Source organism: Phaethon aethereus, assembly GCF_964289735.1.
Source record: "Phaethon aethereus genome assembly, chromosome: 18".
Taxonomy (NCBI): domain Eukaryota; kingdom Metazoa; phylum Chordata; class Aves; order Phaethontiformes; family Phaethontidae; genus Phaethon; species Phaethon aethereus.
The window spans coordinates 1,885,780-1,900,498 of NC_138594.1; the positions used below are offsets into that span (position 1 = coordinate 1,885,780).

At 44.2% G+C, this 14,719-nt stretch overlaps 1 protein-coding gene across 1 annotated transcript in view; it reads left to right on the forward strand.

The window, feature by feature from the left end:
- DNAH9 (dynein axonemal heavy chain 9) overlaps nucleotides 1-14,719 on the forward strand; it is a gene marked incomplete at both ends in the record, with an annotated part of 208,231 nt that overhangs the window by 131,748 nt on the left and 61,764 nt on the right. Inside the window, 4 exons of the mRNA XM_082008261.1 lie at nucleotides 2,703-2,867; nucleotides 5,361-5,501; nucleotides 9,321-9,491; nucleotides 11,355-11,477. Of these exons, the coding sequence (XP_081864387.1) occupies nucleotides 2,703-2,867; nucleotides 5,361-5,501; nucleotides 9,321-9,491; nucleotides 11,355-11,477 (600 nt within the window). The remainder of the gene's footprint in view (nucleotides 1-2,702; nucleotides 2,868-5,360; nucleotides 5,502-9,320; nucleotides 9,492-11,354; nucleotides 11,478-14,719) is intronic.

Genomic DNA, 14,719 nt, shown 5'->3' on the forward strand with positions numbered 1-14,719 from the left:
TAGGCCAAGGCAAGCAAAGCCAAGTCCTGAGACCTTCCCTCTCCGGTCAGTACAAACCCTCTGGCCTTTAGTCCCTTTTGCAATTGCCTTTCGCAAAGGATGACTGTGGTCCATGTGCTGGTGGTGCTGCCTGTGGTCCATGTAGTCTTACCAGGGCTGGTTTCCAGTATCTCCCACCTTCATCAGACTTCACTGTTTAGACTGAAATGTCTCAAATGGCATTTGCCTCAGAATCATTGCCTATTTAGTGCTGAGAACAGCCTTAGGAATAATATTTTGTCAGCTGCGTTCCAAGCTATAGGTGGATAAGTCATGAGTTAGGATCCTGCCTTGCTGATTCAGTACGTAAAGTGTGTGTGAAAGTCCCTGCACATTTAGGCTGCGTTGAGGTCTTTCAGGAAAGAAGGTGCTCTGCAGGAGTGGACTGAAAATACAGGGACTTTTTTTTTTCTGATTTGTGATGTTAAAATAATACAATAAAACAAGCAGAAAGGACAAGGAGAGAAAGGTGGCTGCTGTGGCTGAGCTAGGAAGGGTTGGTAGTGGATGCTGCAAAACTGGCCTGTAGCTCTGGTGAACTTTTTATTTTAATGCAACAAAATTTTGAAGGCTCTCAGAGTAACCTGTTTCCCAGAAGCAGCACTGTTATATATCAACTGTGAAATAACAGATAATGAGCTCCACTGCAGAAATGAGAAATTATGACCTTGCTGCTGCCGAAAACAATAGCATGATAACGCTGCAACAGATGCAGGCTGTGGCAGAGAGTACAGCATTGTATGCACTTCTAAGGGTGTGTTTCAGAAATCGTGTGGTGATTACAAGCTACTGGAGCAAAAATCACACGCATCCTCATTAACAACTCCAGGGCTTACAGTTCATGGTCTGGAATAATAGCTTGCAAAATGTCATTTTTCAAGGCATGCTATGCTTGAATGACAGGAACGCACAAAATTAGCCATGTTAGTTTTCTATTTCAAGACTTGTAAAATATTTACCACCATGGGCAAACTCCTGTGTGTAATGCCTACAGAACAGGCCTTTAAAAACAACCATTTATAGCTGAAATACCAATAAAAACCACGCTTCGGTGCACACTCTGCTGAATACTTGGGTTGACATTAACATGGAATGAGTGTGTGTACAGCAAGTATATGAAATTTCAGCCCAAATATTGGAAGATGACTTATTAATGAAAGACTTAGTTAATCTGCTTGAAAAACTCTGACAACAGAGCAAATAGTTCTGCCTCCCCTATGTGTTGTACTATTGGAAGAGACATAAGTTCACATTTCCCATTTCTGGGGCTCTTCCAGACCCTGTAGGTGGTTGAAAGGTGTGGGTATGTTTTCCAAAAACTGTCTTTGGAGCATTAAATCACTTGGTTTATGACACTGAATCTGTCATGTGCCAGTCGCCGTGGCCCAGAACTTGTCTCAATTCCCCATGCATCATGTCTACTACTTCATGGACCTCGCTATTTTTTTGCAAGGTTGTAAAACACTCTTTTGCAAGTTACTTGAATTTCTGAGTTGTGTCACTTAAATACAGTCTGAGGATTTAAAACTGCATCACACAGCAGTGTTTTACATACCAGGGTGTTAGCGATTGACTTCATTTATATAGAGAATAGTCACCAGGCTTGTATCTTAGTAGCATCCAAATCAGATGCACAGCTTTTCCACAGGATGTTTTCTGTGGTAGTGCTAAAAATAGGCATTCACAATAGGACCATATAGTGGAATAACATAATATACCTGACATCCAGGAAAGATGCCATTTCCCTGAGCAAACACATAGAATAAGGCAATCACATTTCGTGGGAGAAAGCCTATTCTGGAGGATCGGTTCAAAAAGGAGCCAGATGAGAGTCTTTGTTTCCACCATGAACAGCATTAATGACTTGTATTTCTGCAGAAGAGAGGGAAATAGAACAAGTGTCTGGGGAGAACAGAGAACAGAACAACAACAGAAATTGGAAGAATTTGCACTATAATTCAGAAGCTCTGCCCTTGAGCCAAGACGGTTGTTACTGGTCTGTATCTGCTTGGCCATCTTTGTGCTGAGTTTGCAACTCCCCGGGCAGGGGGACGGCTTCTAGCACAGTAAGCCACTGGTCCCAGTGAGATCTCGAGCCCAGAATACAAACAGGAGCAGCAATCAAGTAAGGCTGTGACTTTGCCCTTAATTCTGAGCCTGAGATGCATTGTGGTAATTTCTGGCCTTGGGGTTGTTTTTGCCGTCAGATTTTAACCCCGTGGTCCTCATTGCTGGTGTGACCGTTGTTGGTATGTGCAAGTGCAGAGGTTCACCAGGAGGGGTGAGAAGCGACAGGGACTATCCAGGCTGACTTGAGCCCAATGACTAGATACTTCTAAGATGAAGATGCAGGATATATGTTTGAGATGGGGATGAAGGTCTTTTCCTCCTGATTCATTTCCAGCATTTTAATACATTCCTAGTGAAAAGGTTCAGTTATCCTGGTGCTTTCTGTGCTGTTCAAGGTTTCTCTGAGTTGATGGCTTGTTGGATATATAGTGAACCCCAGAGCTCTGCCCATGCCCAGGAGTCACAGAGAGCAGGAGGAAGCAATAGTGGACTGTGGCAATTGTCACTGAGAAACCTGTTCCCATGCGAAGGTGGCTAATCTTTACTTTACTGTGTGTTTTGTGACTAAAACTTTCTGAATTTATTATTTTCAGTCAGATCTCACAAAGCAACAGAATGGATTCAAAATCACCTTGAAAACGTTAGAGGACAACTTGCTCTCTCGGTTATCATCAGCATCTGGGAACTTCCTGGGAGACACAGCATTGGTGGAGAACTTGGAGATCACTAAACAGACAGCTGCAGAAATTGAGGAGAAGGTACAAAGACAGTGATAGCCTAGAGAAAAGCATGTGTGTGGTGTTACCTTTAAGGATTTCTGTGTGGAACATAACTTCTTTACTCTGTCCATCTCTGCCCCTTCTGATGAGCAGAGAACAGAAAGTGTATAAACTGAAGTGCTCTCTGTTCTGGACGGCTTCAGGCCATGTAGTTCTTTGGAGCTTTTGTATGCTAAATGGCCTATTTAAGACCAAGAGGAAATGTCAGTGTTGGATGTAAAGACAATAAAATTTACACACTGTATCAAGGCAGCTCTAAACAGTTACAGCGTAATCCTGAATACTTCCTCACATTAAACTTGATTTTAGTACTGACTAGGGACTGGAATCTGTTGAGTTTACGGTCTCAAGAAAATCTGCAAGGATTTGGGTATTTCATACCCTTCCATTCCTTAAAGTATAAATCAGCATTTGTACTAGCTGTGCATTGCCGCCTACCTACTTCACTTTGCTGGCTAGGTGGGGTTGGTTAAATGCACAGTGGTTTTCCCCTGCCACTTGAGAGGTGCGGTTGTCATGCCAGGATTGCAAATAGGACTCCTGTATGGCCATTGTCAACTCTGCAGTCACACAGAATCACAGAATCACAGAATCACTAAGATTGGAAAGGACCTTCAAGATCATCAAGTCCAACCATTAATCCAGCGCCACCATGTCCCCTAAACTATGTCCTGAAGTGCCACATCCAATCCTCCCATCTTTACAGCCCACACTTCTCCTCCTCCAGCCCACTGGCCTATGCTGCCTGGATAGTTACCCACATGCTGGGGTCGGGCTGGAACCGCATCTCACTTCCAAGCACGGTAGCTCTGGTGACTAAGGAACTAAGTGATCCTCCACACTAAAAATTGGGATTATTTCTGCTAGCAGTTCATTGTACATAGGACGCATTCAGCTCTCTAAGGAGGGCTTGCTTGAACCCCCAAAGGGAATGTTGAAGGGATGTCTTTTGACCTGGCAAGCTTGGCATCTCCCTATCGAAGTAGGCATTCTTGAAGTGCTTCAATTTCTAAACAAGTTGTGGTTGTAAAGCTGGTCACTGCCAGCTCTGTGGCAAGAGAGATTAATTTTGGAGTTTGCACCTGGTTTTTATGGGTTTGGTACTCACATGCAAAGCTGCCTCAGCTCATTCGAGGTCTGCTTCTCAAGTCAACCCTCACTCTGTTGTTGGTCTGTCTACCCAAAAAAAAGTTCAGCCAGTATTTTCCTTCCTGTGGAAGTCCTCCCTGTTCTATTTATGGAAAGCAACTGTCTTCCCCATGTCTGGCTTTTATTTTACTAGATTTATTAATTGTTTTGGGGATGGGACATCCTAAAGTTAGTTGCCTAAATCTAAGGTAGATTCTGGATTCCCTTTATAGTCAGTGGAGGGACATGGGTGCTGCCAGAAGGGAGACTCATCTGCTGTAGTAGTATTTGTAGACAGGTGGTTCATGGCCCATGTGGATGCTTGCTTCTGCAGATGTTGAAGCTGCTCTTTGGGGGACTCAGATGTTATAGTCCATCCGTTGCTCATGGGGACATTCAAACAGGCTAATCCCATAGATGGCAACATGTATCGGTAGCACACGACATATTAAGGGTCAGTTTATGCTTCCTTGGAAAGGTTTGATGTGCCCCAGCCAGACGTGCTCACACCAGCTCAGGTCATGGCAGAGGGAGACACAGTGGCGTGCGTTTCAGTGGGGGCTGTGTCATGCCCTGCTGGCTTGCACGACATGTGCTGAGCCCTTTCCTGCCACATCCCCATCGCATGGTTTGCCGAGGTAGCTGCGTCAGCACGGGCTCGGCAGCATGTGGCTGCGTTGCAAGACACTTATGACTGTACGTACCCAGAGCCTAAAATAATCCCCCAGAGACCTGAGGGTGTCACTCTATGTTGCTGAAGTGGAATGGAAGAATGAACAGGACTTGGACGATAATGGGGTGATGTATCTGCCTAAAGGATTTTCTCCACGTCCGGCGCAGCAGCCATGCCGACAGCTGGCCAGCAAGGTAGGGGTGCATAAAACGCTGGTGAGGGAAGGCAGTGAATAGCACTTATAAATTAGCGGCTCTCAGCCTCGAGGGAAGCTGCCTGGAGAGCAGCACTAATTCTGTTCAGCCCTGCGTTATTAACAACCTGCACAGGAGGGGGGCAATTAGCGGGAGAAACTCATTGATGAGAAAAACAATTCCAGTTAGTGAAGAGCAGGGATCCTAGTGAGAAGCCTGGAGGGGGCTCGGGAAAACAGAAGATTGGGCAACAGGGTGGTAAATGCAGTTAAATGGAGAATATGCCAGAGGAAGGGGGCTGCTGGGAGCGGGTGGCTCAAGCCGGGCTGCACCAGGATCCGGAGAGAAGAGGCTGGTCCCTGCGCTGGTCACATGTGGGTTGCCCACTGCCTGGCCTGACGTCAGCCCTCCCCTGGGCTGCATACTCAATTCACAAAGATGTTTTCAAAATATTTTTGTTCTGTCTTTTCCTCCCAGGTCCAGGAGTCTAAGGTGACAGAAACCAAGATTAACGAAGCCAGAGAGCACTACAGGCCTGCCGCCGCACGGGCCTCTCTGCTGTACTTCACCATGAACGACCTCCATGCCATCCATCCCATGTACCAGTTCTCGCTGAAGGTACTGTCCCCGTGAGCCGCAGGCCATGCCCATGACTGCGGGAGGCAGTGCTGCTGCTTCTCTCTTTTACTGAGGTTCGAAGTCATCATCTTGGACCTCTTGGGGATATTTGAACTCCAAGACAGAAAGGTGATCTAACCTAAACCATTCTACTGATTTGGTTTTATGGAAAAGTTTCCTGTAATTTATTTCTATGTATGTCTACTTCACATACATTACCCTTCTGTTGCAATAGTGTTTAGTGCTCATTGGGAAAGATTTGCCCAAAACTTGCCACGAACACTGAGCAGAGCACATCCATCGCTGCCCTCGGTGGAAGGAGCAGAGTTTCAGCAGCACCTGCAAAGACCCAGTGAGGTGTGGTCTGAATGCCAAAAGAAAAGGTCCCTGCTCAGGACCCAGGGTCCCTACTCGGCTCTGGATTTGCCAGTCAGCCCGCCGCAGCTGGTCAGATTGGGATCGGGTTAGATGAGCCTTAATTAGCTTTTCTTTCTTTTGCTTGGTTTCTTTCTAAGTGGTTGAAGTCTTGTGGAAAGACACAGTCCGGCTTAGCCATGCGTTAACAACCTTTGTTACTAAAAATCCAGGAAGTTTCTTTGCAAAGCAGAACCTCACAAGCCATTCGTTCTTTCTTCCATATTCACAGCCTTAGCCTGGCAGAAGAAGATGAGCAATGGATTTAAAAGATATCATATGGGGAAAGAGCCAAGAAAGGACTTTTTTCTGTGTATTTTATATATTTATGCACAGAGATTTTGCACAGCATTTGAAGTCACTTGCGCCATCAGTTAATCTTTTCTTTATATGTACATTAGCTCTGTATCTGTGATGTCATCGGGGTCATAATGCCTGTGCAGGTATTTCATAAGTTAACAGGAATTGCCACAGCCCTTAACAATTGTCCAAGACCTTGATGTTGAAACAGCCCTGACTTCCCAAATGATGCAGTATTAAAACATTGCATCACTCTAAACGCAGTCCTGTCTGAGACCACATCACCAGGGATTTATTGCCACCTTATGTACAAAAGGCAAGTCATTCCTACTTCCATCTCTGCAAGACTAGGAGGGTCCCAAGCGGCTGGTCTTTCAGGAGCTTGGATGCTTCCTACATTACAGTTACAAAAGCCTTTCAGGTAGTAAACAGCACGGTGTGAAGTTAGTGTCTGTGTATGGTTGGTGCGAAGGAATAGGTAGTATGTGCACGACTCGAACGTTCACCTGCACACACACTTACCTACAGTCTGGAGGAGTCCTCTGGAGGGCTGTGTTTCTGCTCTTCTCACAACGTTGTGTTGCCATCAAGCAAGCAAGCCTACAGCCTAAACTGTCCTTAGTCTAGAAGCCCAGATGGGATTTATGGGTGTGTTACCACCTTGCAGTGTGGCTGCTGGCACTCTCAGCTATAGGCATGCTCGTAATAGCGGTATGGACACCGCAATGGGGACCGTGCTGGGAGAGAGAACACTTCTTACCCTGTGCTCCTAAAATAAATGTAGCAGAGACCTAGCCAAAGGGTCTGTGCTCCAAAGGCCTTGCTGCTTTTTTGTCTTGTCTAAGTAGACTACTCGTCCCCCATAGCAAGTGCAGCTCTGTAGTACATGGAGAACTAGGAATGATGTCCCTCTTTTAGAGAACGACCCCACCTGGAGCAGTTCTCACCAGAACACCTGGAGGCCATTTCCAACATGACAGGTTGATTTCAATGTCTTTATTACTACTCATAGTGAGGGGCTGAACCATCCCGCTTGCCATAAGGCAGCAGAGCCCAGTGGGAAGCCGGTTGTGGGAATGAGAGCACGGTCATGTTTTCCAAGTTCCTTGACTATGTTTGAGACATCAGTGCTTCTCTTTATGGCAGGTGTGAACAGACTGAGACTCCCATTTGCCACAATGGAGGAGATAGACCTTCAGAACAAAATATGTGACCAGTAGTGAATTCATAGTTCGTGCCTTTGCTTCATGTTTGACCATCACTTAATCAGTTGCTTTCTGTTCCTTGACTTGTAGGAAGTGGGGTTTCTTTCAAGCCATCCCCTCTATCTTTGAAGTTGCTTAGGCAGGGGTCCCCCTTTCTATGCTCTGCATGTGCTGCCCAAGACACTGGGGAAGTCTTGGTCCCTGAGCATCTTCTAAGGACCCGCTGCAGTAAAAATGAAAGTGCAGATAATCTCTTGCCTTGTCAGAGTAGTCTCAATAGGTCTGGCCAGTAGAGACCCAAGGGCCTCTCAGGGTATTTGTTGAAGAGTTCTGGTTTTAATGGTTTAGTAAATAGAAGACCTTTTTTTTTTTTTATCCTAGCAGAAAGGTATTTTGGGGGATGGAGGGTTAAATGAGATGGCATCTTAGTCTAGAACTTCTTCCAAACACACCTGGGAAAAGTAATTGAGAAGAGATTACAATATTTTGAGCCTCATCCACAAGGAAGCTTTTCTTTTTGATATCTACAACTCATATGTTGAAATAATTTTACCAGGACAATGTACAGAATATCTTCTGTGCAAGAGTGCCCTTCGAAAGATTCATTCTTTACACATACATAATAGATATGGGAGTTTCTGAGGATTCACCTTTAATCTATGTCTTCTGTATTTTGTTTGTTTTATGTTTTTCAGTTAACATTAGCAATGTGTATAAATACATAAAAAATTATTGGATGAAATGTTTTTGTCTAATAAATTTTGATGATAGGTCATAAAACATTGTGTAAAGATACACAAAGATTATTTTAAAATACTTACCACACAGCTAAAAGCCCATTATAAATTACAGCACACAAGATTTATATGCTACTCTGCAGCATGTTTTAATGCAATTTAAAGAAATGTTAAGCAGGAAAATGCATTCTGCAATTATTTAATAATGCAGTAGGTATCAATGTTACTTTAATTCATTGAGGCATCATTTTTCCTTTGTAGAACCCTAAAAATAATGCTGCCAACACAGTCGTGCCTTGTCCAGTTGATGCTATTAATTAGTATTGGCCTGGTTATTTCCTATTAGCTGGGTCCCACTAATTTTGCATTGCTAATCAGGACTGAGGGTTTTTTTTTTCTTTTGCCTTTTCCAGTTGCATTTGGTAATTTGCTAATGGATGGCTCTGAAAGTTTTTCGTCTTTTCTCATTTAGATAAGAAATGATGTTATAAGAATCCTTAGTATCTTATATAAAAGCATCATTCTCGATGCATGCACCCATCCCCAAGGGGACTTTACTGACTGATTAATCCCAGTTCCACAAGATGAAGTCCTGCCTGCCCTTCCCATCTAGTCCTTTGCTGAATCCAGTCAGTAGAATACTCATGGGACCTTTTTCTTTTTTTTTTTTTTTTTTGTATTTAGGGGAATTGCTTTTTTCTAAGTTGAAACATCCGTGAAATGAGAGGTATGCTTTCCTCTGGGAACTCCACTGTCTTTTGGCTCAACATTTGCAGAGAAAGTGGACTGTGCAATCCCTATGAGAGAACACATTTGGTCAGAGAAATGTTTCCTATATCTGTTGTGTCTTAATTCAGTCGGCCTGTCTCTACACCACTTCCTCAAGCCCAAGAGAGCACAATGGCACAAGGAATGTCATCATCGCCTGGCTGTATGTTCCTGAAAAAGCAGCCAAAGGCCGATACAGGGTCTGGTCTCTAGATGTGTTTCCCTGCCTCCTGGAGCTGGTGGACTGCGCTGATGGGCAGGTGGGAATGCTCTATTTGTGGCCCCAGAGATAGAGCATCCGAGTTGGCTTCACTGATTGTGACACTTCAGGTGATACCCAGGAGCACGCAAAGAGCATCTAGAAACCACCAGTGTCCTTCTGTCTCCCCACGCAGGCCTTCAGCATCGTGTTTCAGAAAGCCATTGAGAGGGCTCCTGCAGATGAGAGCCTCGCAGCGCGCGTGCTGAATCTCATCGACAGCATTACCTTCTCCGTGTTCCAGTACACAACCCGGGGACTGTTTGAGTGTGATAAATTGACCTACACCGCTCAAGTTACCTTCCAGGTAAACATCACCATTTCGTGCAATTTGTATACAAGGATTTATTTTACAGGCAAAGATATTGGCATGCAGAGAAAGCTCAAACTGTCACGGCTGTGGTCTCCAGCATCAAAGCGGCAAATGCAGGGGCTGGGGGACTGACTTTCGTCTCTGCTTCTCTTGCTGGTAACGGTCACAGATGCTGTGTTTGATTTGCATTATGCTGACAAATGGTTGCTTGAGTGAGCAATACCTGCTTGCAGGACCTGAAAAAAAGGGACAAGCGGCTTAGCCTTGAAGGCTTGTTGGTTTTATCCAAAAGAAATGCTTGCTACATAGCTGCTGTCTTTTGTCTAGTATGTTATTATAATTTTTAGTCTATCGTCTCAGCAAGGAGACCATTGTATATCCCAATGCTGAAATCAAGTTCAGTCAATAAATAGTGCTTGGCATGATGTTGCAAAATTGTTATTAAGTTTGTGCAGTGAATGACTGTGCAAATTCTCTGACATGTAGAATGCAGATATGAACCAAGTTTGAAATGCCAAAATGCTGTACAGGTCTAGTTAACCTTGATCCAGCGATTGCCATGATTTTTTTTTTATTCTACATAACAAAATACTATGTGTAAAAGGGAAAATAAGTATATATACACACACATATATATTCATATACATATATAAAAACATAGACTCTAACAGTGTATTTAATTATTAAATTGTCTGTGTGTAGAAAGTTAGCTTATATTTTGCAATGTCAGCCTTAATTCTGACCCAAAGGATGTCTAAATTTTCTAATACATATCTCTAAGTAAAGTGTTTAAGTAGCACACGTTGTGCTTGTAACTACACTAAGCACTAGAAATAGTTAATGGGTCCCTTTAAGCTGTCAGGAAAACCAGCATCCTCAGTTCCAGTGGGTGGGGGCAGCTGAGTGATGAAGCTCAGGATTCCCCCATACCAAAAAGCAGTTGGCTCTTGAACTGAGCATGGCATTGCCGTCGCTGGCGGAAGAGGTGCCAGGCACACTTCAGACACCGTTGCCCAGCAGGCAATAATGAGATACAGTCTAGGATCTGTGACAAGGAAACGACAAACTCACCATGCCAGCGCTGTTCTTTTTCCACCCAGAATTGGAGTTCAGGGTTTTGGAGTTTGTCTCTGAGATTTCAGAAGTCTGGCAGTGCGCTTGGAGCAGTGGCTCCAGCTGGGCTCATGAGCATGTATGGCTTTCCAGAATTACCTGGAACATTGCTCTGGCAATCTTACTCCATGTATTCCTGAAAGCCACCATCGGTGGTAAAAAACATTGGTAGTAGATGAACAGTCCAGGTGCTCTCCAGCATTTGAGACCTCAGGGACTTGCTTATTCTCTTGGTGCATGTACCATAGGGGTTGGTTTTTTGTTGTTGTTTTTGTTTGTTTGCTTGCTTGCTTTTCAAAGCTCTCCCATTATGTCCTCACTTACTTTCAAAGTTGAACAAGACAGTAAGAGATGGACAAGGGCCCTCGGGATGCACGCTCTGGCTCCTTTCAAGGAAGTTCTCTGTTCTCTAGCTGCAGATATCAAGCACGGGGACCTGCAGCACACCCTGCAGCCTGTGTCTCTGCTGGCAGGGACTTCTCCTCAGTGTGCTATGAACCTGGATCACAGCCCTTGCTACATAGTTTTCCCAAACTTTGGTCCTCTTACATTACCAATCTCCATACTCATTCCTAGTCCTCTTTTGAGGAGACCCAAAGCACCTAACACCCCTCCAACACGGGGCACTGTGTACTTTTTAGCCACATTTTGGCAGCTACATGAGTTGAATAATTAATCTGCTAGAGTGTATTGCTGCTCGGTATCCTGACTGCTCAAGGGTATTTTGTTTGTCTGGAATTACAGATACTTCTGATGAGTAAAGAAATCAACACAGTAGAACTGGATTTCCTACTAAGATACCCAGCACAGACCAGAGTCACAAGTCCTGTTGAGTTCCTGTCTAATCACTCCTGGGGAGGAATCAAGGTACCTGTTTCCCTTGAACTGTGTGAAATCAGTATCCCTTATGTCCTCTAAAAGTCTTTCAGCAGCCTTCAGGTTGGTCCTTACAGCATTTGGTGGACAAAGTTCTGGCCATACATGAGAGGCAGCACAAAAATGCCACAGAAATGGAGAGTTCTGTAGGTACAAGACTGACTTTGTGGGCTCCTCATGACCCCTGCTGATCTCTGTGTCCTTGAGAAAGTGATTTTTCCCTTTGAGATTTAGGCTTCTCTCTGTCTAAGAGAGGAATGAGAATATCCTCTGTTTTTTGTGGTTATAAATTGTAAAGGACATGGACGTCTTCACTGTATTGGGGAAGAGGTCGGAATTTAAGGTAAATATGACCATCTGCAGAGATGTTCTGGGGATACAGTAGTGACGGTTGACAGACCTTCTGCAAAAAAATACTGTTATGGTAATGAAAAGCTCTAACAGCTGCCCTGTGTTTGGAGTGAGAGGCGAGTAAGAGCAGCCCGGAGAGATGCGAGTTATCCTATCTTTGCTCCTGTGTGTCAACAGATGCGAATTGTGCTGGATTTGAACCTGATTCAGGAGGGTGTGATTTGTTTTCTGGAAGGGGTCAAAATGTTCTTCAGATTAGGCATGCTTATTCACACCTTGTTGGATCTGAGATAGTATCTTTTCTTTTATTGTGGCTTCCGGCACTTGCTGTGATTTAAGAATCAGTTTTATTTGTAACATGCTGCCTTCATGGGGCATTTCTCTGGTGCTGTAAAGTAAGAGAGTGAAGACATCCTGGTTTCATTGGGATAGTTCTCCAATTTTCATCTGGGACACTGAGTTTTCCCTTTCTCTCCCTTCCCCTATGCTGCGCAGAGAATGTATCTGGTTCCTGGATGGTGACCAGACAAAATATCTTCATCCAGGCCCAAGATATCTCTGATATTCTTTTCCTGTTTACATTGTTTTGTGGAGCTTTCCGGAGTTTTGCAGGAGCCCTGGTTTATGGTGGCTCATGCCTTTCTAGGCAAGCACGTGCTAAGTTGTGCTTCACTTGGCAAACACTGTCTTTTGAGGTAGCACAGAGTTGGAGCTCTAAGTTGCAGACTGTGGTTCAGAAGTCAGATGAAGCTGACCTTTCTAAGCCGGGTCACCCACAGTGATTCCAAATGGTACCATGAAACAATCACGCTGGACGTGTCTGCCTTGACCAGGAGGTATCATCTCCGTCTCTTCACTGGCAGTGAGGACGGGGCCTTTGCCATGCACACGACCCAGCTCATGTTGAAAATGTCACAATCACATTTTCATCCATAAAATAAGCTTGGATATTCTCACTAAACCAGCCCCATTTGTCCTCTAAAAGGCATATTTCCATAATAATGGAGGAATTAAAGAAATTCTACACCCTTTCTTTAATCATCTTTTGTTCAGTGGTGGCATTTTGCAGCAGACAGCAGCAGCTTTATTTTTGTTTCTCTTTTGAAGACAAATTAAATGGACACTTAGGGTCAGCACACATAATCAGGGGAAATCAGCCATCAAGCCCATGAAATGCATGCTTTACAACAGCGTATTTTGTCTTTGGGCTGTGCAGTCTGCACAGATCATAGATGTACATACATATTATTGCTTTCAATCTCAGGCTTTCTCGGCTCTGCTCTGTCCGTGCCCGTGTTCAGCATGGGGATATATAGGGTGAATGTTGCATTTCAGTTCCTCTGGAGTCCTTCTGGGTTGGAGTTCTTCATTGCTTGGGAACGTTCTGCATTGCAAAGCTTCTTTCCACTTCTGTCCTCTAAGCTTCCTCTGGAAGCTGAACTTCCTTCCACCATAGGTTTCAGGGCTCTGATTCTCATTTTGGAGAGAACTCCGGGGGAGTTCTTGGGAACCATATTACTCTCGTAGTGCCCAAGGATGCCTTTGCCTGCCTGCAGGTGATACATTCTCCAAGCAGACACCTTCTAAGTCTGCAGTGTGTTTTCTTCTCTGTGAGATGATCCCTTCCGTGCTGGCCAGTTCCAACGCAGTGTGGGTGAAATGGCCTTTTACGTTACCCATGTGCTTCATCATGATTGCTGCAACTGCATCACGACTGTGCTGAAGTTGGTACAGTTGCCAGCTCAGGGTCACAAACACCAGAAGGAACATCAATGCCCAGTCATTCGTTCTTCAGACTTTACTCTTGCATCACTATTTGACATATCCAAGAGAACAGGCATTTCTGTGCATGATGTCAAAGCACATAGCATGCTGTGTCACAGCCTGCTATGAGACCAGCAGTAAGGAACTGCTACCCATCAGAGCTCAAACAGTGTCAGTGGCATCAATGAACACGGCCTTTGCCCCTTTCCCCCAGTAAGTGCGCCAGCTTTGTCCCCACCAGCAGCCTGCCCTCGTCATCACTCAGCCATCCCAAACTGGTGCAGTGTTGGGTATTTATCATGTGGTCATTGTGCGCATGGAGTAGCTGGAAACTTACCACAAGGTAAGCAGGAATTGAGAGCGGGCTGTCGCCTGATGTTGCTTTGCAATAACTGATTCTCTTTGAGGTGAGCTCTTCCCACTCTGCTTCCTCTCTCCCACTGAGTCTCTTGAGGTTTTTTGGTTGAGATGGAAACTATGTGATGCCAAGAAAATGCTGCTCTGCACATCCTTTTGCTGATCTGTGAGATGGCAGGATGTAGACGCGTCCAGCTGTGCTGCACATGTTGGGTGTCTTCAGCCTCAGAATGCATCTGCTGTCCCCATGAACTGCACATGTCGAAGAGCTCCAGTCATTGGTCAATAAACTGTGCTAATTTTATGTGTTTCAGGATTTTCAGATAATAAATTCTATGTTATCAAATACTGAATACTCCTCAGATTGTCTTTTGTGATGATTGTAGTATTGATTTTGCTATAATATATGGCTGGTGTCAACTTTATTAGTGTTTATATTCTATTAATGTGTGTTGGTTTATTAGCCTTTGAGTTTTTGGCAATTCCAGTTACTTGAGGCATGGTTTTAGTACAATCACTTCTTGTCACAGGCTGCTATAATTAGGTTAATTAGTCATGGCTTCTATACAGCTTATTAGCAGGCTAAAATCTCCTTTTCTTTCATCAGGAAGATTAAGTGCTGTAATAAATTGTTTCTTCAACAAAGCTTGAGCAAAGTACATTTCAGATTCATATTTCAAATTCAAAGTGGAATTTAGTATTCTGCTAATTTTTCACAGAAACATTGAAAATGCTCCTGCACAAAGTGCTCCTCTTGCCAA